The 27992-nt window shown below is 40.8% G+C and overlaps 1 protein-coding gene across 2 annotated transcripts in view; it reads right to left on the reverse strand.

The window, feature by feature from the left end:
• The window catches only part of Anapc1 (anaphase promoting complex subunit 1), an 83163-nt gene extending 55663 nt beyond the window's left edge, over positions 1 to 27500 (reverse strand). The window contains exons 1-18 of one of the 2 annotated variants that reach the window (XM_037205209.1): positions 27248 to 27500; positions 25832 to 26026; positions 24013 to 24174; positions 21326 to 21377; positions 21034 to 21134; positions 20428 to 20510; positions 19092 to 19165; positions 16884 to 17029; positions 16528 to 16748; positions 15187 to 15396; positions 12541 to 12636; positions 9648 to 9738; positions 9485 to 9550; positions 8179 to 8313; positions 6495 to 6635; positions 5297 to 5357; positions 3889 to 4076; positions 935 to 1009 (exon numbers count right to left, since the gene is read on the reverse strand). In XM_037205209.1, coding sequence (XP_037061104.1) covers positions 935 to 1009; positions 3889 to 4076; positions 5297 to 5357; positions 6495 to 6635; positions 8179 to 8313; positions 9485 to 9550; positions 9648 to 9738; positions 12541 to 12636; positions 15187 to 15396; positions 16528 to 16748; positions 16884 to 17029; positions 19092 to 19165; positions 20428 to 20510; positions 21034 to 21134; positions 21326 to 21377; positions 24013 to 24174; positions 25832 to 26002 — 2073 coding nt within the window. In that variant the 5' untranslated portion in view covers positions 26003 to 26026; positions 27248 to 27500. Of the gene's footprint in view, positions 1 to 934; positions 1010 to 3888; positions 4077 to 5296; positions 5358 to 6494; positions 6636 to 8178; positions 8314 to 9484; positions 9551 to 9647; positions 9739 to 12540; positions 12637 to 15186; positions 15397 to 16527; positions 16749 to 16883; positions 17030 to 19091; positions 19166 to 20427; positions 20511 to 21033; positions 21135 to 21325; positions 21378 to 24012; positions 24175 to 25789; positions 26027 to 27247 lie in introns of both variants that reach the window. The other variant, XM_028893402.2, reaches the window with a different exon arrangement.
• Between the last annotated feature and the right edge of the window lie 492 nt (positions 27501 to 27992).

Below are 27992 nucleotides of genomic sequence, written 5' to 3' on the forward strand. Positions count from 1 at the left end.
ACTACAGCTACTGGGATCTGATCTCTCTCCTTACGGTCTCCATGGGCATCTTCACTAAAAAAACAAAACAAAACATCTGGAAACACCTAATATACCCAACAGCAGAAGGAGGGCAAAGCAAACTACAGTATAGTCATACCACTCCGTAATAAAAAGAACACACAACTGATATTTATACCACCCTGGATGATCTTCAATACATTATGCTGAATGAAAGAAACCTTATGTGCACTAGAATACAGACTGTTCTATTTCGTTTATATCAAATTCTACAATAGACACAACTAGCATATGGTCAAAGAATTCAAGTCAGTGCTTGCTGAAGATAGGGAGAAAGGATCAATTACAAATGACACAAGGAGACAATCCAGAAATGTTCTGTGCTCTGAACCTCTTTAGAATACACCATGGAATCTGTGATATTTAAGTGTAAACCAGAGAAACGCTACATAAAAGGGTAAATACTGTTGCGCAAGTGGTGGCGCACACCTTTAATACCAGCACTCGGGAGACAAAGGCAGGAGGATCTCTGAGTTCAAGATTACCCTGGTCTTCAGAGTGAGTTCCAGGACAGCCAGGAATACAAAGAGAAACCCTGTCTTGAAAAAAACAAACAAACAACAAAAAAAACCAAAGCAAAAAAAAAGGGTAAATGCTGGCAAATAGGTGATCAATTACTAATAAATATCCACAAGCTTACGCTGAAATCATGTAGAAATAAATTTATACTAATTTTTGTATAATGATTAAAGACAAAAGTAAATAAATGACAGAAAATATAAGACCCTATCCTTTAAAATAATGTACTCAGAAGTAAAACAAAAAAAAAACAAAAGATATTGGAAAAACGGACAAATTCACAGGATTATCAGACATGGGACATCTGTACAAGTCTCTACAAATCAGTAACATTAGCAAGAATAACAATGCTTACATCATCAGATCCAGTATCGGAAGGCCTCGCTTTTTTGGGTGCAATGACTGGGGAAAGTGATCCTTCGAAGTCTAACTGGAAAACAACCACAGAGCAGAAGACAAAAATCATGACTTTATTACTGTTAACCCACCAGCTTAAGGATACAGGTGTCAGTTGTGCTAACTACAGGAACTCAACAAAGTCACTAACACTCTTTTTTTCACCAGGACATATGGTATAAATCTCTTCTTAGTCACCATGGAGCTAAATCAAGTGTGTAAAGCATTCAGTACAGTGCCTGGGCTTGTAGGTACAGCAATGGTGATCTCTTTTTCTCCCCTACTTCTCTGGTGATGCGAATTATATCCATACAAAAGAACACCAAGAATTACACAAAGAGTCAGAGCACTCTCTGCCATGTTATGAAAATGAAAAGAAAAAAAATAAGTAAATCTGGACAAAGCAAAGAGAAAATGAGCACCATGGAACCTGCTGGCCACTGAGGACCATTTCATTCTAAGCTTTGGTCTAAAAAAGATGACATAAGTTTAATGTGTCAAAGTAATATGGCCTTGAGAACAGACTTGCAAGCTAGGTGGTACTATAAACATAGTTTTAGTTACTAAAGAGGCTGTGGCAAGAGAATTGCTGAGAATAATTCAGGACCAGCTTGGGCATATACCAAGATTCATCTGGGTTTTTGTTTGTTTTAAAGAGATTTTCTTCTCAATTACAGGCTACCAGGCACATGGAAGTCAATGGACCATATCATTCTTTACAAAAGAGTGGGTGTTAATCCTTCCCGACACATGAAAATGTGGGGTGAGCCAGTTCACTAACTACTCTGTAAGAGAGGTACAAAACTCTTTGTCAACAAGCTCTACTGGTTAGTTGGAGATAAAACAAAACAAAACCCACAACAAGCCAAAGGGTACTTAGTCATAACTTTAAAATCCCCTCTCTCTTTCTCCATGTGATAAATTGCAGAAAGACAGCAGGAGGGAACAGCTGTACTACAAACACGTAGACTAAAAGTCGGCTCTGTTCTCACTGGAAGACTTTTCTCAAGTAAACTACAGAGGGCACTTCCTTCCTACACTAAACAGACATTAACTTAGTACTGAGGACCTTCACTCAGGAACTGTTCTCTGAGCAGCAGCCACTTAAGCCATGCGCCACAAGACAGAGTGGTGAACAAGATGAGGAGAACTCTCTCCCTCCCTCACGAGAATTCATATTCCAGTGAAGGAGGGGCGGACACACAGGAAGAGAAACCACATTGAACCACACAGGCAAACAACGAAGGAGCAACTGTCCACAGAGCACCAGGGAGGCTGTACTGTGGTGACAACGCAACAGACCCGCAGGCCTTTCAAAGAGAAGCATGATCGATCGGTAAAGGAAACAGCAAGTGCGAGGGCTGAGGACAGAGAGGTCAGGGTGGCTGGCACAGACGACAGAGAGCAGAGAGGTCCAAGAGGGTGGGTGACAGGGCACAGTGCAAGTCCATGGCTGATATCCTGAAGAAGACAGAAGCCTCTGGACTGACCAGTGAGAGCCTGAAAAAAGAAACTCATTCCCACTTGCACAGAAATTAGAAACAACTGCTCTAATCTAGCAGAGGGTCACGACATCACAAATCATCAATGTGGTAACAGGGGCAGTTTTAAACAACACTAGCAAGAATGTTGACTGGACACCACTTCTAAATGTTAGCTAGCCCCATCTCTTAGAAGATTTATTTCTTGTCGGGCAGTGGTGGCACACATCTTTAATCCCAGCACTCAGGAGGCAGAGCCAGGCAGATCTCTGTGAGTTCAAGGCCAGCCTGGTCTACAGATCGAGATCCAGGAAAGGCACCAAAACTACACAGAGAACCCATCTCAAAAGACAAAACAAAAACAAAAACAAAATTTATTTCTTGAGAAATAACTAGATATGTGATTAGTAATTTTTGTAAAAAACATTGGCAAATTACTCAAAATCAGAAAAGTTTTCTAGTGCATCACCTCAACCACTTAGCCATGACAAAATAAGAAAACTTTTCTAATAAAGCACAATATTAGTTATTTGTTTAAATATGATAAAAAGGAAGGGTTCTATGAAACACTTTTAAGGATTTACAAAATTTCTATCAGTATCATTTATGTAAAAGGCACCATTAAAAATGTCTACAACAGGAGCAGGGGACAATTGCTTGCTTCTTCCTCCATTTTCCAAATCTTCCTCAGTGAGAAAATACTTTCATAGTGAAGATCCCTTTTTTAAATGGAGTTACTAGCATGAGGCCAAATCACACAGGTGAGTACATTTGAGTTTTGGGGACGAAAGGCTAAGTTTACTCTATCGTGACTTTTTCAGAATCCTACACATGGCTGTCTGTAGAGTGATCTCCAAAGGAACGAACACACCATACTGCAGGCACTCTGCTGGTGGATGAGTCTGTCATCACCTATGAAGGTCCTGCAGAAAAAGACTCGGAGGCCTGAGTAAGGCACACAGCTTTACACCACTAACAGTGTGCTCAGACTAAAGAACTTTAAATGAGCGAAGCACAAGTCTATGACCTCTCTGATTCACCTACCGACAAGACCAAGAGTATTATTTGCAGTCACTTTACAAAGATGAATTGAGAAACAGTCAAAATCAGGCATTAGTAACACACTACTTCAATCCAAGCATTTAGGAGGCAAAGCCAGTAAAGTGAGTTCGAGCCTAGCCTTAGCTACATACAGCAAGATCTTAGTTTAAAAAAAGGAAAGAAAGTAAAATGTGCTTTAACATGTTATAAAGTCTCAAAACCTATTGAGTATTTGATTCATGACACATAAATACAATAAGCCACAGTTCTATTCCAACATCATAAATAAGGCATTCCTATTACTAAGCGTGTTAGGTTCTCTCATGTTATGTACTTATGCAAGCACTACAATTATAAAGGATAAATGAGGAGAACAACTATATTTACTTACACTTCGGGTCCATGCTAAGCGGTCTGTGTTATAACCCATCATGTTCAGGAGACAGATCACAAATAAATTCCATTCTGAGTGGTAACTGGGTCCTCCTGGAGCACTGTGGACATTGTACCACTTGACGAGCATCTGAACTGCTATTTCTTTTGGCAAGATGAACTTAATTGCTTGCAGACACGTTTGTACTATTAAAAGCAAACATCAATTTTAGTATGCTTCCTATGTATGTACTTCTTTCCTCCTTTCAAATGGAAAGGTTTAAATTGCTACTATGTCAAGGCCAGCCACTAGGAAAAGAGAACCGTCATTAAAGAGCCAACCCAGCACAAACATTTCCTCATTAATGTCAATCACTTTAAACCAACTATTAATTCAACAAGGGCTCACAGGAGATCTAAGGACAGTTGTCAGATCTCTAATTTTGGATTAGAAATAGGTGAGCATATAGCCCAGTTCACCTAAGATAATCCTGATGTAAACCACTGCTCCAATAAAGAACTATTCCCTTTTCACTCTCAAAACAGTCATAGTTTAAACAACAAAGTTTACTCTGGGAAAAATATCTAATTTCTACATCAATAAATTTACATGAAATACTGATTTAAATCCATACAGAAACAACACACAACACAGACGTCTAGCAACAGGAATGCTTAGGGGCTACAGCAAGATGCTCTAAATGAGTGAACATTCCTATCAACCAAAACTGCAACTTCTAGTTTCTAGAGGTCTTCCCTCACGCCATAAATGGGTTATGGCAAATGTTATGTTATAGATATTATTCTTAGTGATGCCAAGTCATTTGTGTGAATGTAGTTACAGTTGAGAGAGCCGAGGGTACTGCCTGCTGTAAATGGCATGGGTCTGCTATTGGGAATAAATGACTCCAGATAATAAGTTTCCATTCTCGTTCCCTCCCCTCCACCACTGTCACTGACTCCACCTTTTGCAGAAGTCTCTTCCTCACCAATCTGCTGTATGAGCACAAACACTGCAAAGACTAGAAGCAAATGGCAACAAATCTCAGAAAACTAAAGAGGCAAGTATATAGGGCTGAAAACAAATAAGAATTCTTAATAAATAAGAATAAGAAGAATCACTACGAACAGAAACTATGGGCTGGAAAGATGGTTTAGCAGTGAAGAGCACCAGCTTCTCCTGTAGAGAATCTGGGTTCAATTTCTAGCACTCATAAAGCAACTCAACCATCCATAACTCTAGTTGCAGATGATCCAACGTCCTCTTCTGGCCGCCATGGGCACTGCATCCACGTGATGCACAGACATACATACAGACACATACACACATAAAGTAAGTCTTTAAAAAAAAAGAACAGAAAACTGCTTCCATCAACTGTGTGACATCCAACTGAGAACACACGGAGTACAATATGACTCACTCGTACCTAATTCCGAGGTGGCCACTTCAGGGATAGTGATCCTCACCATGGAGCCATTACTCAGTTCCTAGTGCAAAAATGGAAACAAGAAAAACCAGCACTTTAAGAATTCTAAGTCTTTGAAAGCTTTTTAAAAAAATTTATATATTTATATATAGTAATTTATACCATCATCTGCCTGCTGAAGCAAAATCCAATAAAATGATTAACTACATATTTCAATCAGAAACAAATGCTTCTAACTAAATTTACATTTTTTGCAAAACACTTCCAAAAATTTTGTTTTAATAAAGTGTCCACTTCCTCCCGAGTGCTAGAACTAAAAACATGCACCACCACGTCCAACCAAGTGTCCACTTTTTATACAAACACTATAAGACACTATCATCAAAAGGTGACTTTCGCCGGGCAGTGGTGGTGCATGCCTTTAATCCCAGCACTTGGGAGGCAGAGGCAGGCGGATCTGTTCGAGGCCAGCCTGGTCTACAGAGTGAGTTCCAGAAAAGGCTCCAAAACTACACAACCCTGTCTCAAAAAAAAAAAGTGACTTTCACCAAAAAGACAAAAACATGGGAATATGAAATTAATGGATTAATCATGCTTGTTTTAAATAAAATTGTTAAACATTTTTATTAATTACTTGAGATTTCATACAATGTGTTTTTAACAGTCACTTCCCTATCCCAAAACTTCCTGCTTCCTGTCCTCTCTCCTTTTTCTTAACAACCCAACAAGTCCAATTTGTGCTATCCACAATTGTGGAGTTATCCACTGAAGGGGAGTCACCCCCCCAGGGACACTCCCTTCAAGAAAACTGACTCTCCTTACCCCAAAAACCATCAACTCCCCAGTCCCCCAGTGAGGGATGGAGTTCAGTAAATGTTTAATACAGAAATCTCAGAAAATAGAAACACAAAGTGAAACAGTATAAAATGATAATACATTTTAAAAATTATGAGATAAAGAATGGCAGAGTAGCTCATCAGGTAAAATAATTCTCTTGAAAGCCTGGCAACTTGCATTCAATTCTCACAACCCACATGAAGGTGAAGGAGAACCAACCCCACAAAGTTGTCCTCTGACCTCTACATATACACATCATAAACACAGTAATGAATACTTTAAAATCACAAAAAATGTTCATGTCCCTTTTCACACACGATGAACCTTGGCCAGCTACCTCACCCTTTGAAGGAGGACTTACCAGAGTGACTCTGTTATGAACAGGGTCTCGTACAGAATGAATGTAAGTTCCAAGTTGCTGGAAAGTGCAATCCTCATTGTAGAGAGAATCATTAAGCTTTGAAGAATCCCTCAGTTCTGGAACTGGAGACAACAGAACCACCTACAAAAAGTCACAACGCAAAACAGATGAAGGACTTTTTGAGAATTAAAGATAAGGGACTACATTTTTGCATATGCTTTGATGATTCCAATCACTCTGCTCCAGTAATGATAAACCTGCAGCAGACCAAGCTATTCACAGAAAACTATAAAAAGCAATTGACTGACAACATACATACATAGCCATACTATGACATCCTTCAAATGTAGACTACTTGTCTCCAGGTTTTCTAGCCTGGTGAGCACAGGTACCAGGCTAAGTTGCTCACAGAACTCAGCCTCATTCTCCAATGGCACTCTAAGAGAACACAAGCTTCTAGCCGACACACTATCATTTACACCTCTTCAGGACTGTCACGTCACCCTCTATCTCTCTTATACTGACACAGACATCACCTGGCCTTCCTATCTTCAACCCTGAGAAAAACACACCTAAAGACATGACATATGTCTTTTCATGTCACCCACCTTCCTTCAAGAACACACTGTAGGAGTGTCACTTCCAGTGTTATCACTGAATAGCTTTCTAACTTTGGACAACTAAGCTCCATGCACCTCAGTGTATCCAACTATAAAGTGAGGACCAAGTATCTTCCAATCAGTAAAGTTGCTATAAAGTCTTACATAGGAAAATACTGATAAAGCAAACAGTGCCTAACATGTAGAAATGTTGAAATAGGAATTATTATTAAGTATTATTCTATTATCCCACTATCTGCTCTGCCTTACCCAACACACTACTAACACATTTCACAGAACTATTTTGAGTCTTTAGGAGATGGAGATACATGGATTAAAAGATCTTCTAGCTGGCCAGGTGGTAGTGGGCCATGCCTTTAATCCCAGCACTTGGGAGGGAGAGGCAGGCGGATCTCTGTGAGTTCCAGGCCAGCCTGGTCTACAGAGTGAGTTCCAGGCCAGTCAGAGCTGTTACACAGAGAAACCCTGTCTCAGGGAGAAAAAAAAAGTCTTCAAGCTAGATATGGTCGTGCATATCTGTAGTGCCAGCACAGAGGTGAAAGCAGAGCATCAGGAGCTCAAGGTTATCTGAGTTTACACAACAAGTTTGAAGCCAGGTGAGCTACATGTGATGGCCTCGGGAAGTCTTTTGCACTCTCCTGCCCTGTGTTCATGCCCTTGCCCTGAACGGCCCTTTCTATTTACCCTTCTTAGCCTCAAGATTCAGGCCAGGAATGACAGGCCTCCCAGCAATGTGTACTCCCTTCAGTAAACGGAGCATTAACACCGTCTTATAACACTTATAACTCTTAACAGACTATCCTAAATTATGACTTCTTATGCAGACCACACATCTACCACATCCTGGTCAACTGTGGATCTCTAGATAGAAAAAAAATGTGCCATTTTCGCCTCCACATCTCAGAGAACACTTCCCACAACACAAAGGAGGTCAACATGTGGTAACCATCACTTGTACTTGAAAACATGCATCTGTACATATTACCTAGAATTAAGTTAACCATGGAAAGAATACCTGACCAAACTTTTTAAAAACACAATGAACAGTTGACAAGACTTCTTACCTCATCCATTGATTCAAGTAATTTACCCAGAGGCTTGGGAGTACTAACACCATCAAGGGGTGTACTAGGCCGAGGCATCATGTTGGACATCGTCAAGGAAGGAGCCGGAAGTCCAGGAATAAAAACTTTCCCCACCTTTGAGCAATAAAAAGATGGGGGGGGGGGGCAGTGAACAGATCATATATGAAGCTAATGTTTAGGCACATGAACTAAAAGTTGCAGTTCACACTCACTAAACACAACACATATTTAACAACTTTTCAAATTAGACCCGCCAACTGTGAATGCCTCAGTATAAATTCTTTTGATTCAGAAACCTTTTTTATAGAAAAACTGGAAAGGGATATTAATATAGTCAAGATAGTATATAAAATCTCATAAAGCACATCTCGAGTCATATTTATAACCCCCTTTATATAAAAATTCAAAAAAGAGGAAAAGTAAACAAACGTATGTTCTTTAGTGACACATAAGTACAAAAGCTAACAAAATCAAAGGGCGGTTCATTGGAAAAGTCAGGCTAGTGTGTTAGGGAGGCAGGTGGCAGCTGCATTCAGAGAACAGAAAGAATAAAGCTGCTGGCAGGCCAGGTATCCAGGAGATGAAGGCAGGAGGTCCCAAGACCTGTGCTACTTAGTGAGATCTGCTTCAAAAAAAAAAAAAAGAAAAAAGAAAAAGAAATTTAACAGAGGAAAAAAAAAAGAGATGCTGGCAATACATTTTCCTCATTATTCCTCAAACTAAGTATATATTATTATTAATTTATTTACTTTTGGGTTTTTCTGGAGTGGGGTCATTGGGGGGTTTTGTTTGTTTGTCTGTTTGAGGCAGGGTCTCACTATGTAGTTCTGTCCTGGAACTCACTATGTAGACCAGGCTGACCTCAAATTCAGAGATCCACCTGCCTCTGCCTCCCAAGTGCTGGGATTACAGGCATGCACTACCCTGCCCAGCTTATATATTTTTAAATTTGACAAAGGTTACAAAAGGAAGCTACAACCAACATATATAATGTTTAATATAATGAAATACTGCAACGTTGATGCTTCCCAAAGCTGCTCATCTTCCATTCCAAAACTGGTTGTTAATACTCTACCTACTCTCAATAAAGGTCTCCCATGCGATGGAGACAGGTGCACAGTATCGATGCATTTAACAGGGAGCCCTAGTCCAAATCAGGACTGGCCTCCACAATTAGCTTCATTTTCACCTAACAAGAATCTTCTGTCAAACTGCACAGCAGAAGCAGAGCCAACTGTAAATGACGGGGGTTCTACCAAAGGCACAAGCACCACTTTTGACATACCCGAACCACTCCTGTGTACAGCACCAGGTTCCCATTACCTTCCAGTACCAACATGGTGTCTATCTTCTGAAAACAAAAAACAAAATCTCTTGTATCATGAGTAAATTAATATAACTTTCCATAACAATCTGATAAAGCATAATGATTTTCAATATGCATTTACCTCCACTGGTGCTGCATCTTTTGCATGGACATTGGTGACAGAGCCAAAGATGAGCTGGGTCTTGTCATTACTCTCTTGAAACTTGACACAGCTAAATATGAAAGTAAAAACAGAAAGAAACAAGTCTTAAGAGTGTCATTTGAGCCGGGCATGGTGGCACATGCCTTTAATTTCAGCATTTGGAGACAGGGTAAGGTGGATCTCTGTGAGTTCAATGCCAGCCTGGTCTATAGAGCAAGTTCCAAGACAGCCAGGGCTACATAGAGAGACTCTGTCTCAAAAGAGAAAGAGAGCAAGAGAAACAAATCTGAGAGCAGGGGATGGATACAAAAGAGCAGCAAATGGAAAACCTTCAAGGTGACAAAGGTACTTTGTATCTTTAACTGTTATGACAGTCATACAAATCTGCAGATAGGAGAAAGCTGCATGAATTTATATAAATATACACAGGAATGAATACGTGTAAAACCAGAGAAAGGTGTGTGGGTCATACTGATACCAGTTTCCTGATTTTAAAAACATGCTGCAGTTACATGTTACCACTGACAGAAAACTACATGGGGCCAGAGAGCTACAAGGCTCGGCAGGTAAAGACAGACAGACTGGGTGTAATCCCTAGGACCATACAGTGAAGGAGAGAACAGATTCCCCCAACTTGCCCTCAGACCTCCACTCGAATGCCATAGGGCAGATGGACACAAAAACAAAACACACAATGCAGTAATAAAAATTTTAAATTAAAAAAGACTTCATGATATAGAAGGACCTCACTACAATTTTGCAACTTGCTGTAAGCTATAGTTGATATTAAATGAAAAGGAAAATGAGTAGAAAAAACATGTGAATAGGCATTTCTCCTATGAAGGCAAGTGTGTGACTAGTAGCCACATGAGAAAATGACCATTATCAAAACCATCAGGAAGGGGCTGGAGAGATGGCTCAGACGTTAGGAGTACTGACTGCTCTTCCAGTCAACCAGGTTTGGCTCCCAATACCCACATACCAGCTCACAACAATTTATAACTCTAGTTCCAGGGGATCCAATGTGCTCTTATGCCAAGAACCTTTGTGGGCACCAGATATGCACACACATAGTACATAGACATACATGCAGATAAAACATACATACACAGAAAATAATTATTTTTTTAAAAAAGCATCAGGTGTTGGAGCCCACTAGGTCTCCTAGTGGCTGTACCCAGCAGGACTGCATAAGAGGTTGGTTGGACCACTGGCCTGAGTACCAGGTGACTGTAACTAGCAAGGGGAAGGTCATTTGCTCCACCCCTTGGCATTGTTATAAATAGACCTTTGGAATAAAGTTCTGTGCCAGTGGATAAGATCCAGGTCCACCTGAGTCTATCCTGTGTTTCTGTTTCTCTCCTCTCTATTTCTAAGTCTCTTATCCCTTATTCCTCAAGAGTTCCTGGGGTAAATAAGTGTGGTGGCTGGTCCCCTACAATCAGGAAAATATAAATAGAAACCACTTGACCCTCCATTAGGGTGGCTATAATCAAAGATGCTGACAACATTCAACATAAAGAGACACAAACCGCCGGGCGGTGGTGGCGCACGCCTTTAATCCCAGCACTCGGGAGGCAGAGGCAGGCGGATCTCTGCGAGTTTGAGGCCAGCCTGGGCTACCAAGTGAGTTCCAGGAAAGGCGCAAAGCTACACAGAGAAACCCTGTCTCGAAAAAACCAAAAAAAAAAAAAAAAAGAGACACAAACCTTGACACACTGAAGGAAGAAGAAATGCAAAAGTTTACGGCCTATTTGGAAATCAACTGGCCAATTTCTTGAAATGTTCAACATGATTTACCAATCAGTCCAAAAATTCCACTGCTAGGTATCTACCCAAGAAAAGCAAAATTATATATGTCCAAACAAAGATATTTGTCCACAGGTTCCTAATTCTCAGTGGCCAAAACGTGAAAACAGCAGGCATGTTGGCACACGCCTTTAATCCCAGAGGGAGGTGGAGGCAGAGGCAGGCAGATCTCTATGTGTTCAAAGCCAGCTTGGTCTGCATAATTCCTGGATATCCAGAGCTACATAATGAGATAAACTATCCATCAATTGGTAAGCAGGCAAATGCAACCCATCTATACAATGAACACTGAGGAAGTTCTCATACATGTCCCAACAGGGTGGATCCTAAAAAATCACTACGAAAAGTGAAAGTTGATCAACAAAAAAAAAAAAAAACCCAAAAAACAAAAACCAAAAAAAAAACACTTTTATAGGACAGGGTGTTGTGGTGACAATGCTTTTAATTCCAGGACTTGGGAGGCAGAGGCAAGCAAATCTCTAAGTTCCAGGCCAGCTAGGGCTACAAAATAATAGTAATAAAAAATTTTTAAAAAAATATGGCTAATTATGCAGGGACACTTGGCTCAGTCTGGGAGGAAGGGACTGGACCTCCCTGGACTGAGTCTACCAGGTTGATCGCAGTCCTCAGGGGAGGACTTGTCCTGGAGGAGGTGGGAATGGAGGGTAGGCTGGGGGTAAGGGGGGGGGGGGGGGGGGGGGAGAATAGGGGAACCCATGGCTGATATGTAGAACTGAATGGTATTGTAAAATAAAATATATATATATATATATAAAAATATGGCTAATATACAAGGCAGAAAGCACCCTAGAATAAAGTCTGAGGCTGGGAGCAAATGGCAGAGGGTTCCTCCATGGTGATGGGAATGTTTAAACCTGGACTGTGGGAGCTGGTGGCTACACACCACTATAAATTTACCAAAACTCATGCAACTGGACACTTACTACAAGTTAATCTTCTGATATATAATCTACCTCCCAATAAGGCTACACAAGAAAAACGGAAAGGGAGAGAAGGAATCGGTCCTAAATTTCTTCCAAAATAATGGGAAATAGAAACTTACCGTAACTGAAGCTGGGCCTCCACTAAAAAGCATAAGAACTTCTGTCCACACAGGTCAGTTGTTATAAATACCTTGGAGGCGTGGGAATTTTTCTCTCTGAAGTAGACACATTAATAAACTATCAGTATTGGTCCAAAACTCGACTACCGTAACTTAATCTTTGGAAACATTCTGTGAGAAGGTGGAGCACTTCCTAACTCCACGTGTATTGCTCCACTATCACTTCTAGACCAATCTCTCCACTTCCAGATTCCCTCCTTTACCGCCCTTTCTTTTCTCTCTACTGAGTACCACCCTACTCAAGTGCTCTCACATTGTTACAGGTTAGACTAGGCCTAGAAGGGATGATATAAATCAGAGTTAAGAGGAGGGCTACGAAAGATAAGCAGACAACTAAAGAAAAAAAAAAAAAAAAAAAAAAAAAAAAAAAAAAAAAAAAAAAAAAAAAAGCTACGAAGGTGGCGCAACTAGAAGGCACTTGCCATGCAAACGTAAGGACTGGGGTTCGAATTCCCAGAACCCAACTAAGTGTCAGGTGAGTGTGGCAGTCCACATATAACCCAGCACTCGGAAAACAGAGACAGGGCTACCAGGAGCAGGATGGCTAGCTGGACTAGTCACATCAGTGAACTGTGGATTCAACTGAAAGACCATGCTTCAGTGAATAAGATACAGAAGGTACAAAAATCAAGGAAGACTCCTTATATCAAGCCCAGACCTCCACATGTTCATACCAGTGTAACTGTACATGCAAGCAAACACACACACACACACACACACACACACACACACACACACACACAACACACACACACACACACACACACACACGAGGGAAAAAGACAAGGGAGAGGAGTTATTTGGTCAAGAGTAAAAATGTTGTTTGGCTAAGTAAAAAACTCATTCTTCTCTTTTAGATATACAAAGCAACAAATTTGGATGAAATTCAGAGACTACTACTTTTCATTACATAGTTCATCAAACACAAAACACTCCCAGACACCTCCTTGAAACATGCAATAAAGGCCGGGCAGTGGTGATACACGCCTTTAATCGCAGCACTTGGGAGGCAGAGGCAGGCTGATCTCTGTGAGTTCGAGGCCAGCCTGGTCTATAAATCGAGTTACACAGAGAAACACTGTCTCGGAAACCGCTCCAAAAAAAACCATCCACTAAGCCTATGCTTGCTTCTCCCTCCCATTTGCCTCTGTACCATGCTTCCCTACCACCCTTCACCCTACGGTGAGTGACCAGACTTGTCACTGTACCTCTCTCTGAGGCAATAGTCAGGGCCAGACAGTACCAGTACCTGGAAATACCAACACTACTCTCTTCTTGAAATGTCTGTATGTTTGTGATGACCCTGCTGCTACTCCCACCTGACTTCGCTTGCGCGCTCGCGCTCGCTCTCTCTCGCTCTCTCTCTCTCTCTCTCTCTCTCTCTCTCTCTCTCTCTCTGTCTGTCTCTCTCTCTGCAGCAGCTCTCATCCATCACCCACCTCCAGAACCCCTGTAAATTTATCCACAGGCCCTCCAGGAACCCCCGAAACTCATTCTTTAAATCCTAGTCCACTCCTCTTGCCTCAGTCACACCTACATTGGTTCTGCTGTTTCTGTTTACTATGCACATGGAAGCAGGCCTAAAAAGCAACTGCTCTCTCAAGGCTCTTCATTCTTAGACTGTCCCCTCCCGTCACAAAGCAGAGTAGGAACATCTGTGATTCACACTTACACCCGGAACTGCTCCCATCTTCCCAAAGCCTTACCTGCAGGACGGTAAGAGCTCCAGTGTCACCCTCTTTAGCTATATGTTAGACAATCACTAAACTGCCATGCCAATTAGCACACACACTGGCACGTGGTTGAATTAATTAACAAATTATCAATGAGATCATAAGAGAATCAGGGTCATTTATTTCTCAAAAAGCAGAGCTGACATGTAGCACAAAGGCAAAATTTACCCAAAACTGCTATAAAATCTCAAATACCGAAGCTACATATGGTGGTTTAAATGAGATTGGCCCCCTTAGGCTCAAATTTAAATGTTTAGTCCCCAGTTGAAGAGCTGTCAGGGAAGGATTAGGAGGTGTGGCCTTGTGGGAGGAGGTGTGTCACTAGCAGTGAGCTGTGAGGTTTCAAAAGCCCACTCCAGGCCCAGGGTCTCACTCTTGCTCTGCCGGATACCTATGGATTAGGATGTAAGCTCTCAGCTACTATTCTAACTACATGCCTGTCTGCTTCCCACCATATGAAACTATAAGCAAGCCCCCCAATTAAATGGTTTCCCTTATAAGTGTTGCCTCAGTGTCTCTTCACAGCAAGAGAACCCTGACTATGGCATTACAGAATTAAGTGTTTTGCCCCAAAACTTCAAACACCTCAAATCTCAAAGGTTACTATATTAAAGAAATATTCAATGAAAAAATTTTCATGATCACTTAGCATCAATAATCTCTTCTAAAATTAAGGTATAAATATGTATCTCTATAGTGTTAATACCATAACTAATGTTGAAGGACATTTTAAAACCCTTCACACATACTTGGCAAGCACTCTATCACATAGTTAAACCACCAAGCATAACACCAAACATTTACAAAATGTTAGTAATACTTTTCTTTGACTATAAAATTATATCCACCAAACCTTATATTAGGAAGTGTTTCAGTCCACAAGTGGTCAATGCACAGCTCAGGAATAATAGGCTCTGTTTCTGGTGCCAAAAATGAGTCGTTGAAACTTCCACTTGGAGAATGAGAAACGCTGTGTCTCTTTGGTGACTGATTATGGCTTGAAAGGTTGAATCTTTGCACCCCTGAGAAAGAGTGCACACCTAAGGCGGGAGAATGAGCACGGCTGCAAAATAACCAGAGAGAGGCCGTGACCATGAGCAACCGGGCTCCTAACCCGTGCCAATACACATGGGAAGTACTCGGGGTACAATCCCAGTCACACAGACACTTTCAGAAATGAACAGCTATTTAAATGGTTTATCCTAATGCAATTTAGATAGCCTAAAGCTTTATTTAGAACTCATGTTAAAATGTACTCATGCCAGACAAAGAGGAGCATGTCTTTAATCCCAGCACTCAGGAAACAGACAGGCAGACCTCTGTGAGTTCCAGAGCAGCCTGATCTACATACTGAGTTCCAGAACAGCCAAGGCTAAACAGAGACTCTGTCTTCAAAAAATAAATAAATAAGATTTAAAAAAAAAATTTTTGCACTTAGAACTGAAAATGAGTCTATATTCTTCTTCAAAAAATAAATGGAGCCAGGTGGTGGTAGCACTCACCTTTAATCTCAGCACTCAAGAGGCAGAGCCAGGCGGATCTCTGTGAGTTTGAGGCCAGCCTGGTCTACAGGACAGGGACCAAAGCTACACAAGAAACCCTATCTCAAAAAGCCAAAATAATAATAATAATAATAATAATAATAGTAGTAGTAATAATAGTAATAATAATAATAATAATAATAATAATAATAAATGGTATACATTATTCAAAGTATGTTGCTGTACTTTCAGACATATGCAAACTGGCCAGGCAATGGTGGCGCACGCCTTTAATCCCAGCACATAAAAGACAGAGGCAGGTGGATCTCTTGGAGTTCAAGGCCAACCTGGTCTACAGAGTAAGTTTCAGGCACAAAGAAACCCTGTCTGAAATTTAAAAAAAAAATTAAGGTTAAAAAACTAACATTATTTGTAGAATTAAATGTTCACCCAAGTGCTGCCACATCACGGGAGAAACAACGCTACTTTACAGCATCATAAGCAGGTTCTAAATTCGACTCAAACACAAAATATTGGGGCATCATAGATTTAGAGGTCTTAAAGTGACCATAATTGGGTTTACATCTAGTCCCCCTAAAAACTACCCAAGAATTGTCAATAGAAACCTTCAATTTTTTCAAAGCATAAGAGAGCTAAAAAGGCAGGTATCCGTTACTTGGAATATCTTGTTTAAAACAAGGAAAGGCACCCACCTGAGAGCCGCCATGTTGGAGATGGAAGGCGAGCGAGAATGCAGACTGGGTGACGAGGCAGAGCGACTCTGGCTGTGAATGGAGGAGTAATTCTGGAAAGGTGAAGCCACAGGGGATTCGCCTTTGGAGAGGCTTCTGAGATGTGCCGTGAGGGAGCTGCTAGTGGCTACGTTCTGAAGGGTCCCTGCCTGCTCAGGGAACTTTAAAACCGCATTCTCTTCCTTAAGTCAAAATGAATGGGAAAAATAAACAGAATTTAGAATAAAGAATGAATGGAAACTCCATTGACTCAAAACTGTGCAAGTGTTCAGGATTCACTCTCTCTCACAGGAAGAAGCACTACCAGTCCCCCTCACCTCTGGCTTTACTCTCCGCAGAGTCCACACAGAATGCACATTCTGAACAGCATCATAGGTCATTACAATGGAGGGGTCGATATTGAGGAACACAATTTTCATTGCAGGATCTACAACATACTGCACCCGTGATGATCCAAAAAGACCTGAAAATCAAAATGGAAATGACCAGGTATAGAATAGTGGCTTTACTCTTTTAAAAGAATTATTTATGAAGAAAGTTTTCACTGTTCCTAAAAGGAAAGGGAACCAAGCCAATTAAAACCCATTCAATATTATGTAACTGACAATAAATTTTAAATTGACTAGGTGACTAGGTGTCAACTTCTTCTAAACGCATTGAACGTGACAGGACTAGCTGCACTTTGACACACATGTAACTCAAAAGTTGAAGCTTCGTCCTCATTCATCATTAAACTCATCAGCCAGAGGCAAAAGGTCCAAAACTATTTCAACAATCAACCTCCTCTTCTTTTTCTTATTTTTGGGGGAGAGGGGTTATTTGTTTGTTTGTTTGTTTGAGACAGTTTCACTATGTAGCTCTGGCTGTCCTGCCTGGAACACACTAGGTACACCAGGCTGGCCTCAAACTCAGAGATCCACCTGCCTCTGCCTCCCAAGTGCTGGGATTAAAGGCGTGCACCACCACATCCAGCCAACAATCAACTTCTTTCAAGATTATAATCATCTGTTGGAAAGGTCTGACTGACTGGCTCACTGGCTCTTTTCTGTACTCTAATAATTAACCCAGAAGTAGTGAACAATATGTGTTTTACTTATTACAAATGAAAAGTTTTTCCTGCTGAGTTCAGTTATTTTTTTTTATAGCACCACAGACCATTTTCCATATCCTTAACAATTTCCTTCTCAGTTAATATACTAGGGAATGAAAAAACATCATTATTCTGCAGAAATAAAAATTATCGTATAAAGAAAAGATAAAGGCATGGTGATACACACCTTTAATACCAGCACTTGGGAGGCAGTGGCTGGCAAATCTCTGTGAATCTGAGGCCGACCTGATCTACATAGAGTTCCAGCCCAGCCAGGCATACACAGTAGGATCCTGACTCCAAAAAATGAAAAACAAACAAAGAAAAAAAATAATAAAACTGTTTCACAATGCCATCATCCCACTAAAGTTAGCGGGTTTTTCTTTTTAGGAGAGGGAGGAATGGAGCTGGAGATGGCTTGGCCATAAGCGTGCTTGCTGCTCTTACAGAAGACCCAAGTTCAGTTTCTAACACCCAGGTCAGGCAGCTCACAACCACCTGTAACTCCAGCTCCAAGGATCCAATTCTATCTTCTGGCCTCTGTGGGCATCTGAACTCATGTGCACATACCCACACAAGGGTATACACACATAAACATAATTAAAATTAACAATAATATCCTTTAAGAGAGAGAGAAACAGAAGCTTCACTGTGTTGCCCAGGCTGCCCAAAAAGTGCTATTCTTAAGCAATCTTCCTGCTTACCAGCACACCCCATTTTTATCAAATCAGAATCTTACTGTGTTTACAGTTTTATATGTTATTCTTAACAGCCTACATGATCAACAATCTTTTTTGCCATTTGCTACAACCTTTAAAAAGAAAGCTGGTATGTTTTACAAAAATAGGACAGAGGTTTGATTTAGCCCGTGGCTATCCCACTTATGAGGCAGGAGATGAAACCTCAGTGGCATTTGGAATGCACCAGTAAAATGACCAAAGACTATAAATGGCCTTCCAGTCTTCAATCTTTATTATTTGTACGTGTCAATTCATGTTTGGTAAAGCCTAAACTTAAAGTCAAGTATACAGCAATACTTGAGATACATTCAAAGTGTGGATCGCCAGTAAACTTGAACAAAAAAGATGAAATACTAAAATGTACCCAGTTATTTGTGACTTGGGTTTTTCTCAAAACAAACAAACAACAAACAAAAAACACCTTCTGTTCATCCAAGGATCATTTATTTTCTTATTTTTAAAGGGCAGTCACCTACAGGCAAGTTTTCAAACGTCAGTGACCCTCACTGATTTGTATGTCTTAGTTTTACTGAGATGACTGTGTCCTTGCTTTCAGTGGGTTCCTTTCATGATAAAAGTTACTTTTATAATATGCTTAAATTATCTTCTGATAAAACAATAAACTTTTTTATTTTCCTCCCCCACCCCTTGATAATAAAACAGAGCTATGTAAAGGAGTATAAAAGCACACTTACTTCCAGATTTACAAACAAGCGGAGTTATTTCATCCAGTGGGTGTAGCATGCTGAACATAGTAGGCAAAGGTTCTCTAGCAATAAACAAATACACAAACAATCACCAACAAGATAACTATGTGCACTTTGGTAGTAAACAAGCAACCAGAAATCTACTGTTACCACTTGAACATAAGAAGCCCTCGTAGGCTCATGTTTGAACACTTGGTCCCCAACTTGCAGCACTGCTTTGGGAGGCTGTGGAGCCTCTGGGAAAATAGGGTCTGAGAGTTTCTGAGCCCAGCCCTGCTCCCAACCCTCACTTCACTTTCTGACCTGTCAAGATGCGCAGAGCCTCTGCCACACAGCCCTCCTAACACATGCTCTGCTCTGCCTTCCCTGAATGAAGGGCTGGAACTGTGAGCAAAATAAATCCTTCCTCCCTCAAGGGCTTGTCAAGCATCCTGTCACAGCTATCTCAAAAGGGAACCTTCTAAATTCTTCAAATACCACCTAACGTGGCATCCTCTGATTTAATTCTGAAAATATCTTCTTGTAATAATTCTATACATTCACACATAGAAAGAAAATGACTGTCCAGGGGAAAAATCTGCAAGACAACCATCACAAGACAGAACCTGGAGAACTGAGATTCAGGCCTAAGACAGTCATTCACTTATCTCTCTTAGTGGCAGTGTGACTATAGTAGCTAAGAAATTTAATCTCTTGTACTTGTTCATAAAGGGGTGCATTTTTAAAAAGAAGAGAAAAATACTTCAATCAAGTCTGCAATTTTCAGAAACTGAGAGGAGGAAAGCGCTGGTTTTCTATGAAAGCAGAGATGAAAAGCTGCACACAGCTCTAGCACAGTGGTCATCTGCTGCTGTACACCCCGTGTATGCTCTGTGCGCTCCTCCTCAGTAAGCTCAGTATACAGGGAGGTGAGGCAGGTGCACTCTCAACAGGTATCCACCACTGACTGAGCACTTAACAGACACTGGGCCCTCTCTGAGAGTCTGCTATACCCCAAGAGATAACCAATAACATTCCTGTAACAAATAAGGAAATGAAAACTAAGAGAGTGATGATATGTCCAAGGTAGCACAATGAAGACATGGCAGAGCTAATAACCGAATCCTGTCATTAAGCTATTGTTTAATGTTACTAAGGAGAGTACAGGGCAATGAAATGTTGATAAGTAGTCACAGCTGCACTCAAACTGGCATGAAAATGTTTTAATACTATGCTGTGAACATGGACATCATCAGCACCCCAACATTTAGGTTAACAAGTTTACTTCAGAATCAACACTAAAAAAGCCCAAGAAATAACATTATAAGCAGAATAAATTGAATACCTAGGTACACTTGGAGGCACCTCATGTGAAGAACTGCTTCGTTCGAACAGCAAACCATATTTAGTGGCCCAAACATTTGCCACCTATCAATAAGAGTGAGGGGAACAGAAGAGAACAACAATTTAAGAAAAGGTTTCAGGAAACATGACAGAACACTCAATTTTCTTTGAATTTACTGAGAGCTTTCAAAGTAACATGATCACAAACTACTATGATTCTTAACAAGCAATCTAAGACAAAAATCAAACCCACAGAAGAGGTGCTCAGTGTGAAGTTGCTGCCAGTGTGGGTACCAACACCAGAGTGTAATAAAACTTTAATAGCACTGAGCATTAAAAGATGATGCATTGCAAGAAAAAAGCCCCATATTATTCATATACCTACTATAATAAAGCCAAAATGATTTCTTAAATATTATTAAACTGACAAACATTTCATACTATAATTTAATTTACTTCACTAAAACACTATTTTTGTAGAAAGGATAGGCACACAGTGAATTAAAACTACTAAATACAAATAACACCCTTCACACATACCAAGATCTACATAAAAATCCGCTACCCATAAGCTCTACCAAAACACACGGAAAACTTCCGAGTTTACCTGAAATGGTAAGGATGCTATATAATCCTTCCCGTCTACGCTGTGCATGTTCATACACGAGCTCTGTAATATACATATGCATTTCTCTACCTCATGGCTCTCTGAAAGGAACAGGGACAGGATTTATGGGTTATTTTCCTGCTAAACAGTTCAATCCAAACAGCAAAAGCTCAATGTATAATGCAAAACTTTTAAGTTAAATCACTATGACTAAGAGTTGCTTATAAACATATCACACAGTGAGGATAAATATTTGGAATCATGGAAAATAAGATTTCACAAAGAAACTTACTGTGGATCTTTTCAGATTTATCCTGTGATGTAATGAAGTCACACCACAATGCCTAAAACCAAAACAAAATGCTTGTCTAAGAAAATTACATCTAAATAATCATCTGCCAGCTAATGACATCAGTAACAATGATATTACCATAATACATTTCCTCAGCTCAATATAGATGTATTTATATATATATACATATACATACCATGGAAATAAACAAGAGTAACAAAAAATGAGATTAGAACACTTAATGTCACATAGTCTAAGATGACTTATGTTTGTAATTAAATCTTAAGAGAAAGGAAAATAAAACGATAAAAGACTCAGTTGATACAAGTCTTACAATTAAAGCTCAAATATCAGCTCGGCCTGTGTAAATCCTGCATCCTATAAAAGCAAGGATTATGTTGAGAGTTTAAAAGTGACTTAGCAACTGATCTCAGACTCTTTATGCTCATATTTAAAAATGTTTAGAAAACATCTTCCTCTCTATTAATGCCACTAAACTGTACATTTGAAAATGGATTAAAGCATAAATTTTATATTGTGTATTTATAGTCTGCCATAATCCTAAAAAATAATAAAATGCCACTAAATAATTTTAATTTAAAAATTAAAGATGCTCTCTTTTTGTTTATTTGCTTTTGAGACAGGGTCTCACTGTAGATCTGCCTAGCCTGGAACTTACTATGTAAACCAGGCTGGCCTCTGCCTCCCAAGTACTAAGATTATAAATAATAAACTAATTAATCACCTAACAGTAAATCCTTCTTTTAACTTTTCCAACTCCTCAACCAAAAAAAAAAAAGAAAAGAAAAAAAGAAAAGAAATCTTTTACCTCATTTTTTAGAACCAGAATTCAAACAATGTTCATTTAAAAAGGTTCAAAAACATTGCATTTGGCCTGGCATTGGTAGCCCATCCCTGTAATCACAGTACTAGAAAGGCTAAGGCAGGGGAATGCCCATTTTAGGACAGTCTGAGGTCTACAGTTTCTGCTGAAGAAAAAAAGGAGTTTGATGATGTCGTTTAGTGCCTGCTGTCCAGAACAGTCCTTTCCCTCCCTGATTCACTTTTAAAGAGACCAGAATGTAAACATTTCCAAATTCTGGATTCATCTAACTACTAATTTCCCTATTCCTTTCTTTTAATCTTTTTATTATGGAAATTTTCAAATACATGCACAAAGAAACACAATGTATCCCCATCTACCAGCTTCCATAATTATCAGTCTTCAGCCATTCTTTTTTTATTTTATTTTTTGAAACAAGGTCTCTCTACAGAGCCCTGGCTGTCCTGGAACTTACTATGTAACCCAGGCTGTCCTCAAACTCACAGAGATCTGCCGGCCTCTGCCTTCTGAGTGCTGGGATTGGGGACATATACCACCACACTGAGTCTTCGTTCTTTTTTTTTATTATTATTACATTTATTATTTATTTTGTGTGAGCACACCTGCAGAACTCAAAGGACAACTTGCAGGAGTCAGTTCTCTTCCCACCATGTGGGTCCTGTGGATTCAACTCACATTGTCAGGCTTAGCAGAAAGTGCCTTTATCAGCCTAGCAATCTTTTTGGCCACAGCCACCGCTAAGTAACCTCCAACCCATTCCTCATCTCATGCTATTAGTAATTCTTCATCTCATGGCTACTTTGTAATTTCATCACCTCAGGCCTCAAGTTTACTACAAACTGGAAGCTAGATCTAAATATTCACATTAAATATTTCTCAAAAAGAAATAGAGTAAACATATTTTTTTTCTGTGTCACAGCTAGCTGAAGGCACAAAACATCCTCTCCCCTACTATAAGTTACACCAAACTCAACCACTTGGCTGAGCCAGAGACCAAAAACAACTTCAAAGAAAAGATACATTTGTTTACTAATATTCAGCAAGTAATACCTTACCGGCATAGTATCATCCTTTTCCGCAATGGTGTTAATAACCATTACAACCTTGCCTGAACTGATTAGCACACTAGAAGCTAACAAAACGATTTCTGCTTCTATCCTTTATTTTACATTTATGGGTTGGTATTCTTCAATTAGTTAAAAGTTTCCTTCATCAAATAGAAAAATCGTGTATCTTCCTAAAATAGTAAGTGCTTAATTTCTTCAATCAACTTTTGGAAACTGGTTCCAACAACCACTACAATAGTAGCAAATTAGACTGAATTTCCTTTCACTATGAATCCAGTAATTTTAATGTACTCAATATCTGGAAATGAATTATAATAATCATGTTTTTAAGGTCACGTAGCATTGTGTTGATAACAGATCTCAAGGTCCACTTCTAGTGTTAACATACTATTATATGAAGTGCAATATATGCATATGTAAAAGAGCTTGTCTAGCACACAGAAGGCCCTAAATTCAGTCCTCCAGACAAAAACAACAGCAATATAAATAAAAGATTGTGCCAGGTGTGGTGGTGCACACCTATCATTCCAGCATTCAGGACGCTGGGGCAGGAGGATCTCAAGTGCCAGGGCAGCCTGGGCTACAGAGACCTTCTCATGATGGATAAAGGGAGAATCTCACTTTCCTGCCACTCTCTTCACTACATGACATAATGTACGCTCCCAGGACTGCCACACTGCTTTGTCATCTGTTACAATTTAAACACAAGCTTCCTTCCAAACAGATCCACACTCCCATGAAACAGTTAATGGACTGTGTAAACTCGCTGAGCTCACCTGCTGGACAGTGCTGTCCACTGTGAACGCTTTGTACACGGCCAGTGCCTGGCTCTTACTCCCTTTGCTCCAGATAACCATGTTCCCAGCCACATAGAGCTCCTCATCGTAGTCGGCTGCATCTCCAATCTCACTCACACCTTTTCTTAACTGCCAGCTTTCCTGAAAAATTAACACACAGGACATGCTCAAGCACTTCCTTTGTTTTCAATAGACTGCAGTAAGATTTGCCTGTGGATTAAGACTCAATCCCACACTAACTCCTGAAAAAACTGTGGTACACCGATGGGCAAAGTGGGTGAATTAGCAAAGTGGATACACTCTATCAGGGGATTCCTGAGGTAACTTAAGAGAGGTAAGAGAAACGCTTCAGTGGTTAAGAGCACTGGCTGCTCTTCCAAAGGACCCAGGTTTGAGTCCCAGCACCTAACTAGGTCTCTCACAACTGTCTCTAACTCCAGTTCCAAGAGATCTGACACCCTCTTCTGACCTCTGTGGAAACTGCACACAGATAGTGCATAGACACACAAGAAGGTAAAACACCCAGTTTTTTAAAAACTGACTCAAAAATTCTCTGTATTGTTTTATTTTATACTTCTATGTCCCCTGTATTATTCTGCCAAAAACACAGGCAAGCAAAAAGTGTCTTACATACAGATCATAAAATAAAATACATGCTTGAGAAGAAATTAAAAGTGTGTATTGAATATAATGCAGAGTAGAAAAGAGCCAGTGAGGTCCATCTGTGACTCAATGGAGGACTTGATACAGTGTAGACATCCCTGCTTCACAGCTGCAAATACACTCACCATTTTCTCCTTGTCCACCCACAAGATGAATGCAAGACAGAAAGTTTCTAACTACAGAAGTTCCAAGAAATTTGATTTCAAAAATATATGAAGATTAAGTAAAGCAGGAGAGGAGAGGTACAGCTCAGTGCTTGCCTATTAAGACTATAACCTTGGCCTGACCTATCAAAAACAAAAAACAAAAAAAGGGGGACCGGCCGGGCGGTGGTGGCACACGCCTTTAAGCCCAGCACTCAGGAGGCAGAGCCAGGCGGATCTCTGTGAGTTCGAGGCCAGCCTGGGCTACCAAGTGAGTTCCAGGAAAGGCGCAAAGCTACACAGAGAAACCCTGTCTCGAAAAACGAAAGAAAAAAAAAAAAAAAAAAAGGGGGGGGACCAGAGTAGACACACAGAAACTAGTCTGTTCTGGCAGTCTGATACTGCTGTTTTCTGACATACTTTTGCATCTTATCTCCATAACTAAGAACCACTACTTTGCCAGGCATTGTGGTACATATCTCTAGTGTCAGTACTCAGAAGATTGAGACAGAAGGATCAAAAGTTCAGGGTCAGTCTGGGCTACTTAGTGAAGCCACATCAAAAAAAAAAAAAAGGTATTACTACTCTAATACTCTTATGTGACATCAGCCAGCCCTCTCTTCTGGAAAAACATGTTGCAGGTACCATTTCTATGTGACATCAGCCCCCTCTTTGAGAAAAACGGGTTGCAGTATCATTTCTAATCTCTAACATTTAGTCATACGAAGTGAAAATGAAGTTCAAAATGAGCCATGACTGCAGTACTTAACCCTCATCACAAGTTATGTAGTATGCCCAAGGCGGCGGCGCTGACTGAAATTACCAAACATGAGCCTTTAAAGCCCAAGTGCCAACATACACTTAGGTCTCACGCAAATCTAGGTAGCTTTAAATTACAAGTAGATCATTCACGCTAAATTTCAAAAATATGACGAGCATGTTTCTAAAACCTTCTGTTTCTCATGGATTGTAACCTCCTGAAGAGATCCCACCAAGCCAGCTGCACCATCAGAGGACCACAATTCAGAGGCTGGCTGCAGCTGACGAAGCTGAAGGTTCAAAGCATTAGGGTGGTTCTTGCAGTGGTCGCGACCGAAAGGAACGAATTCCTGCAAATCCCCGGCTGCAATCATCGTTGCCCTTTCTTCAGAGAAGTTCGACATGGGTTCCAAATATCACCATTATTTCTGTGTGAATCCAAACACATTCTCGTCAGGCTGCTAGTCAAAACCAGTTTATTACTACAAAGACCTGGGTGGAGCTATGGCAGAAACACGCCAGTCCACCTCACAAATAGTTCTATGCACAGTGAAGAAGAGATGGCTAACAACATCCTAACATTCTGTGGTGAGGTGGGTGTGGGTGCTGAATCTGACAAAAACTCTACAATAAAAATGGATGTTGTGGCTTTACATTTAAATCACAATACCCAAACATGGCTCAAAACCAGCAGTTGATATCAGCACTATCACCAACCGTTAGTGTCTGAAATGACACTCAAGATTAACGACGTCTTAACTAAATTTGACTTGAAGCTCTCAAGTCAAATTGAAGCTCATCTGAAGTCTTTTGGGTATCAGTCTTTTTGTTTATTTGCTTGCTTTTTACAAACACCTCAAAGTCTCTACAAAGCCCTCTACAGCCACAAAGCCTTTTTTTTTTTTTTTTTTTTTTTTTTTTGGCTGTGAATTAAATGCCATCCCTGAGATGATTATGTCCAAAAAACGGGAGCGAGCTTCTTTTCCACCTCCTAGAAACAAACCAGCATTGAGAACAGCTCAACCTGAAACAGAACCCAAAATGCCTTATAAAACGTGTAAAAAATTCCAAAATGTGGCAGGCTTTTTCAAACTCTACTCAACAAAGTAGCCGACATTAAAGAACTTGGCGACCTTATCCAACTTTTCCTTGTGCGATTATGTAATTTCACTCTCTTATACCTTAAAACAAACCTCCAGGGTTATTAATTACAGCATCATTGTCACAGTTAGATGTCTTTCAGCCTCCAAAGCATCCTACTTCATACTTTCACGGTTCTCCCAAAATTATTAAACGTGTTACTCGTGACGAGCCACATAAAAGTACCGAGCTAACATGCTACAAATATAAAACTGTCACTCCTGGTTACTAGGAACAGATGCAAACAGTGGAACCCAGAGTTGTATTTCTACAAAAAAAAAAAAAAAAAAAAAAAAAAAGGCTTCCCCGTGCTTTGAAGTAAACGGCGCTAGAGGTAGCGGCCCGCGAATCTGGCGCGGGGCGCGTCGGGCGCACCCCGGAAAGCCCAGTCTTGAGACTAGGGTCTCCCTCACCCTAGCTCGCCCCGGGGAGCTCGGCCCTGCGGTCACCGGGTGCAGCGACACCCCGACACCAAGTCGCAGCAGTGCGCTCCCCAGCCCGGCCCGCACCTGAGTGACTCGGGACGCGTCAGGCGCTTGAGAGCCCCGGCTGCTCCCCGGAGGCACAGGGGCCGCGGAGGCCCGAGGGCAGCGGCAGGTCGGTCACGATGGCTCCTCGGCCGCCACAGTGTCTCATCCCTTGTCCCTCACTAATTCAGGGGGGGAAGAAAAAATGGGCCGCAGCGGGGAACCGAAGGCGGAGAGGGTGAACTCAAGTAGAAATCTCCATCTTCGATTTCCCGGCCTGCCTCGCGCTGGGGCAGGGCCACGCAGGGACGCGCGGCAGCGGGGCGGGCCTAGCGCCTGCGCAGTTAAAGAAGGCGCCTGCGCGAGGGCCTACAATCCCATGACGTCACCTCTCTGCCAGACCTGGTCTCTAAGACCGCGAACTGCCTTCTCAATTGTGTTCTGTTAGGTCTTTTTTCTGGATGGTTGCGTTTCCTCCTCATCTCAAAAAGGGATGCGTGCCTCCCGACTGAAGAATGGGAGCGCAAGGGAGGCCGCTGGTTTTCTCAGGAATGCTAGCGAAGCACGGGAAATCACACCCCACACACCGAAAATGGGTTCTAATTGCTTGATATCTATGAGTTTAATTAAAAAAAAAAAAAAATGGTGGAGCCTCTCAGTGCCTAAAGAATAAAGTCCCAGTCCTCTTCTTTACCCAGAAACGCAGTTACCTGGAATTTGATGCCTTCGCTACAGGTGTCTATTGTGATACACATCTTGATATTTTCGTTCATTCTCATCCCTTTAC

This window comes from Peromyscus leucopus, chromosome 4 (genome assembly GCF_004664715.2).
Source record: "Peromyscus leucopus breed LL Stock chromosome 4, UCI_PerLeu_2.1, whole genome shotgun sequence".
Classification (NCBI taxonomy): domain Eukaryota; kingdom Metazoa; phylum Chordata; class Mammalia; order Rodentia; family Cricetidae; genus Peromyscus; species Peromyscus leucopus.